General features: G+C 44.3%; 1 protein-coding gene across 1 annotated transcript; it reads left to right on the forward strand.

The window, feature by feature from the left end:
• The first annotated feature begins 1,999 nt into the window (after nucleotides 1-1,999).
• On the forward strand, nucleotides 2,000-6,049 carry LOC134649702 (uncharacterized protein K02A2.6-like). The gene has a single exon (XM_063504529.1). The coding sequence runs from the start codon at nucleotides 2,000-2,002 to the stop codon at nucleotides 6,047-6,049; it is 4,050 nt and encodes a 1,349-aa protein (XP_063360599.1).
• The last annotated feature ends 234 nt before the right edge of the window (nucleotides 6,050-6,283 follow it).

The raw sequence follows: 6,283 nt of genomic DNA on the forward strand, positions 1-6,283 counted from the left end.
TCATTCAATTCCCACCCGCGGACACTCCGACTGTGGAATGACGAGCTCCCTGCCGATGTTTACTCAAAGGACTACAGTATGGCGTATGGCATGTAAAGGGTAGGCAACGCGCATGTAACACCTCTGGATTTGCTGGGGTCTATAGGCTATGGTGACTGCTTAGTGCTTACCATCAGGCGGGCTAAATGCCTGTTTGCCGCCGACGTGATATAAAAAATATCATAGAATCCGGAAGATTCCAATAGGAAACCACGTTGAAATGATTAATGTGCTTACACAATCAATTTCCTATAATGTTAATAACAATGCTTGTAATACTTATCATTAGTAAACGTTATTTCAAAGAAATAAGGGCTAACAATAGTCAGTTGAGTGTTAATTATGTTGATGCGTAATTAATTAATGTAAATCACTAATAATGCGTTAACGCACGTCTATCATACACCCCCACAATTTGATACTAAGGTTCAATCGTCGTTCGCTAAAATGTATAGATATACCTATGAAATGTGTGGGTAAGAAGGAGTTTGACAGTTTTATACCTATGGGCACTGTGGAGAGACACTCCTGACTTCGGGAAAACTCGGCTCCGTTCAGCTCAGCATTGCTCCGAGCAATTATTAGGGTTGACACAACTTGACCTCCCTTTGCGTGCACGACCACAGATAAGATAATGACTTGAATTTTGACAACCCTACACTGAGAGAAAAATGTTGTTGGGCGTAACAATAAAACTTAAACGCTATGGAACCGTCAATGGGGCTTTGTTAGAAGTACATCTTTTTTGTTGTCAAACTCTTATTGTTGTAAGAACAACGTTTTATAAATAACATTTTCACTCTGTAATTATTACAATGCTTTATATTTTGTCGTTACAACAATATTTATTTTGTGCTAATGACAGCGTTTAACCTAGCACGTTCTGGTTTATGTTGCTACCTAGACAAAGTTGCTTTGTACCAATGAAAAAGCAACTTTGTAATTGCATTTGTTTACATTTTGTTCTTGTAATAATTGTTGTTAACCTAACCAAATCAACGTTGTTGTAATAGCTATGTGCTTTGTTATGGTATCAATTCTTTCTGGTTACTATTCTGCTAACGTTGTTAATCTAACCAAATCTAACGTTGTTATAATAGCTATGTGCTTTGTTTCGGCATCAATTCTTTATAGTCGGAATGGCTAAATCACTTTGTTGTGCTAACCATTTGGTTTTTCTGTTTCAATATAGGGTAAATCGCCAGTTACTGGCCACTGTCCAATAACTGGCCACCTCATACTAAAAATAAACTCTGTTTACCTACAAACAGAATTCATTTTAGTATAACGTGGCCAGTTATTGAAGGGTGGCCAGTAACTGGCGATTTACCCTATCTATTACCATTTATTGTTATTCATACGTCATTGGATCAATCTTTTACCAATAACGACCTTCAACTTCGATTTTAGACATTTTAATTTATATCTCGCACTTAGAAAATTATGCAAAAGTAAAATTTCTGTAAATTGCATTTTTCATTCGCGAGATACCAAATAAATTATCGAAAAAACGTGGTTCAAGGCCGTTGACATTCTGAAAGGTGGAACTAATCTTGTATGAATAACATTATGTTAATGTTATGTTGAAACAGAAAAAGAGAAAACAGTGCCAACCATGACCAAACAAAGCGAGCAAGTGCGAACCATTAAGACAATAAAAATGATGCAGAAATAAAACATTTTTCAGTTGCGAATATTGCACCAAGCAACAGCGTTTAACGTTAGAAAAACAGTGACCTGAAAAATTTTGGGAGTATGTACCTGTAGTATATTCACAAATATGTATTGGTGTGGGTAGGTTTTTAAAAATAATAAAGCAGTCTATATCCAGCTGTCTTTGTGTTTACTTCATGGTGGCAGCGGTGCTCGGAAATATCGAATAAATTACAGTATTAAGTGTCGTGTAGTGAACTTTCAGCTTTAATAAAAGTGCACTGTTACTAAATAAGTGTTTTTAACAATGGAGCACGCGCGTCCTCCTACGGAATTAACCTTAGAAGGCGGCCCGGCGAATCGTGCTGATTCATGGCGCAAATGGTTAAAGCAGTTTAAAGTGTTTTTAAAGGCATCTGGTGTAAACAAGGAAACTTCGGATGTACAAGCGAGTTTATTATTAAATCTAATCGGGTCCGAGGGATACGATGTGTACACTACGTTCAAGTTTGATAAGGAGGAGGATCGCGACGACATAACCAAGTTGATCGGAAAGTTTGATCAACATTTTGGCACGAAAACAAATGTTATTATGCTGCGATTTAAGTTTTTCACACGTACTCAAGAGCCGGGCGAAGGTATCGATGAATATGTAACCGCTTTGCGGATCATTAGTCAACAGTGTGAGTTTGATAAACTCGAAGATGGCTTGCTACGCGATCGCATCGTGTGCGGGATTAAGGATAGCGTAGTACGGGATAGACTCTTGCGCACAGACGGGTTGACATTAGAAAAAGCTATACGAATATGTCAGTCGGGTGAAATAACAAGTGAGGAGAACCGGGAGATCGAAGGCGTGAAGAAGGAGTCGGTGAACAGCATGGCGGTAGATGCGTTAAGAAATCGCTCGGGCTATGGGCGTGGGTCGGCGCGTCGTGGCTGGCGCGGAGGCCGCGGAGGCGGCGCGCGCGCGCCTGGCGGCGGCGTCGGCGGCGCCGGCGCGGCATCCGGCGGCGCGGGAGCGGCCGGGAGCGCTAGGGAGCGATTGTGTGCATCGTGTGCTGAAAGTTATTGCGACGGCGGGGCCCGTTGCGCGGCTAAAAGTGTAAAGTGTTTTTTGTGCGGAAACAGAGGTCATTTTAAAAAAGTGTGTCCGGGGCGTAAATCAAACAAAGTGTATCAACTACAGGAGGACAATGACGAGCTGTATTATTTGGACACTATCGATAATGTCGATCACATCGAGGACTCTGAGTGGTATGAATCATTACCGTTACTTTGTTCGGATAAATTAGTAAGACATAAATTTAAGTTGGATACTGGCGCAGATCTTAATGTCATATCTAAATCTAATTTTCTGAAATTAGGCTTCTGTCTTTCGGATTTAAGCGCCGACAATGTAAAAGCGCAATCGTATTCTCGCCATTATATTCCCTTTATAGGCTCGTGTATTATTAAATGCATATACAAACAGCAGGAATTTATGTTGAAATTTGTTATAGCTGATAATGATAATCAAAGTATTCTTGGAAAATACGCTCTGAGAGAATTAGGCCTAATAAAGCGTGTCTATTCGCTAAACGTCGACGACTTTGCTGATTTGTTCAGTGGCCTAGGTAAACTTCCGGGTCAATATAAGATACCTATTGAAAGCGACGCGTGTCCATGCATTTGCCCTGTACGCAAAATACCGTTAGGTGTCAGGGATCAGCTGTTGACCGAGTTGACTCGCATGGAGAATTTAGGTGTCATACGTAAGGTTACGCACCCCACATCGTGGGTAAATGCTATAGTTATGGTTGCAAAGAAAGATGGGAGTTTTCGAGTGTGCCTCGATCCACGACCTTTGAACCGCGTTATACGTCGTCAGCACTATCCGTTGCCCACAGTAACGGAGATAGCGTCAAAGTTAAAGGGGGCGCGTTATTTCAGTAAGTTAGATGCCAGGTCCGGGTTCTGGATGATCCAGTTAGACGACGACAGTGCTGATCTGTGCACATTTGGTACGCCATATGGTAGGTATCAATTTTTACGTTTACCATATGGAATTAATTCGGCTTCTGAAGTGTTTCACAGCAAAATAAGGCAGCTGCTGGAGGACCTCGAAGGTGTCGATTCGTTCGTCGACGACGTTATCGTATGGGGAGCTACGGAGGAAGAGCATGACGGCCGGTTACGAATTTTGCTCGAAAGAGCGAGACAAGTAGGTATAAAATTTAATAAAGAAAAATGTGAATTTTGTGTGAGTGAGGTAACATATTTAGGTCATACTTTTAATTCGGAGGGGGTTAAAATCGATGACAAAAAATTAAAAGCTATAAAAGAAATGCCCAGCCCCAGTGACAGGCAATCTTTAGAAAGGTTTTTAGGTATGATCAATTATGTTGCCAAATTCATTCCATGTTACTCGGAACAAGTAGCTCCACTTAGAAACCTCCTTAAAAAAGACAACGAGTGGTGCTGGGGTGAGTGCTCGGAGCGCGTGGTGCGCGCGCTGAAGCAGGCGCTGTGTGAGGCGCCGGTGCTGGCGCTGTTCGCGCCGGATCGTCCCTGCGTGCTTTCCGTAGATGCGAGTAGCCAGGCTCTAGGGGCTGTTATCCTGCAGCAGGAGCGTCCGGTTGAGTTTGCTTCCGCCACACTCACCGACACGCAGCAACGCTACGCGCAGATCGAGAAAGAGATGCTGGCGATTGTATTCGCACTCGAAAGGTTCCACCAATATGTATACGGGAAATCAGACGTGGTAGTTGAAACGGACCACAAACCCTTGGAAGCGCTGTTTAAGAAGTCCCTTGACGCTGTACCGGCTCGGCTGCAGCGTATGATGTTGCGGGTTCAGAGGTATGATTTTTCTGTTGTTTACAAACCCGGAAAGTACATGTTCATCGCGGATACTTTGTCACGTGCGGCCCTTCCAGACTTAATGAGCGATAAGGTCTCACAGGAAGTTGACGATCAAACCTGTTTCCTGTTACGGTCGGTGCGCATAAGTGATAATAAGATGGATACAATAAGACAATTCACTCGCAATGACAAGGTATGCCAAGTTTTAATAAATTACATCAAAAAGGGGTGGCCAAACTCAAAACATGAGTCTGATGAATCTGTGCGAGCATTATGGGACGGCAGGGAATGTTTTGAATACACAGACGGCGTGTTATTCAAAAACAATCTGGTGTACATTCCGACCGGTCTCCGATCAGAGATGGTATCCCGGGTGCACGAGGGCCACCTCGGCATAGACCGGTGCAAGCGGCGCGCCAGGGAGGTGATGTGGTGGCCGGGCATGTCGCGTGACGTCGAGCGCGCCGTGCGCCGCTGCCGCACCTGCGCGCAGCACGCGCCCGCGCCGCAGCGGGAGCCGATGGTGCCGCACCTCATACCGGGCTTACCATGGGCCAAGGTTGGTTCGGACATTTTTGAGTACAAGAGTAAAAACTACTTGCTCTTAGTCGACTACTTTTCAAACTTTGTCGAGGTATGTCCCTTAAAGTCTATAAATTCAACCGCCGTAGTGCTAGCACTAAAGGATCAATTTGCCCGACACGGAATTCCAGTGGAGCTCATCTCAGATAACGGCCCAGCCTATTCGTCGAAGGAATTCAAGAAATTTGCCGAAGTCTGGGACTTCCGGCACTCCACGTCGTCACCTAACTACGCTCAGTCAAACGGTCGCAGCGAACGAGCGGTAAGGACGATTAAAATGACCTTAAAAAAATCATTGGACTCGGGTTCAGACTTCTATTTAGGCTTATTGAATTTTAGAGCCACGCCGCGGGATGGAATCGCAAGTCCCGCACAACTCCTAATGGGTAGGAGATTAAATACGCGATTACCAGTTCACGAGACTAAATTAGTACCGGATAGGGACAACACGGTTGATTATGATAATATAGTGCGTAATCAGGCGCGGAGTAAACAATGGCACGACGAGCGGGCGCGAGCACTGCCGGAGCTGCAGCCAGGTGATGACGTCATCGCACTGGACGGCCGCGGCGGTCGGCGGCGCGCGGCGCGGGTGACGGGCCGGGCAGCACAGCCGCGATCGTACTTCGTAACGGATGCCTCAGGCAAGCGTTACCGAAGAAATAGGCGACATCTGATTAAGCTGCAACCCGAAGATGCGTCTCCCACATCATCTCATCACGAGATATTGGACGGTGATGATGCAGGGTGTTCTAGTGATGACAGTGTTTACGACGACGTAGGAGAGTCACTCGATACGGCCCCCGACACCGCGGTGCAGGACACGCGTTCGCAGACCGGTCAGCCTGTTCTTTCAGGGCCTAATGAAAACAGCAATCAGCGCTTACCGCGGGCTGCTGCAATCGAGGCTAAGAAAAAGTTAAAGCAATAAAAACCAATGTTAAATGCCGGTAGGTATATTACATATTTACCTGTAGCAATCATGTAGGTAAGTATATCGTAATTTTATTGCAGTTCTCATGTTAGCAAAAATAAAACCGTAAATACAACACATAGGCAATTCCAAAATAAACCTTGTGTATAGGAGAATAAAAAACGTCCATATAAGAACGATTAAGCATTGCATGTGATAGTTGAGGTATGTACCTACTTACCTAAATAAATA

This window comes from Cydia amplana, chromosome 7 (assembly GCF_948474715.1).
Source record: "Cydia amplana chromosome 7, ilCydAmpl1.1, whole genome shotgun sequence".
In the NCBI taxonomy this organism is placed as follows: domain Eukaryota; kingdom Metazoa; phylum Arthropoda; class Insecta; order Lepidoptera; family Tortricidae; genus Cydia; species Cydia amplana.

Excerpts from the sequence above, each read along its gene's own strand:
- LOC134649702 (XM_063504529.1), top strand. The coding sequence starts at position 2,000 with ATGGAGCACGCGCGTCCTCCTACGGAATTAACCTTAGAAGGCGGCCCG.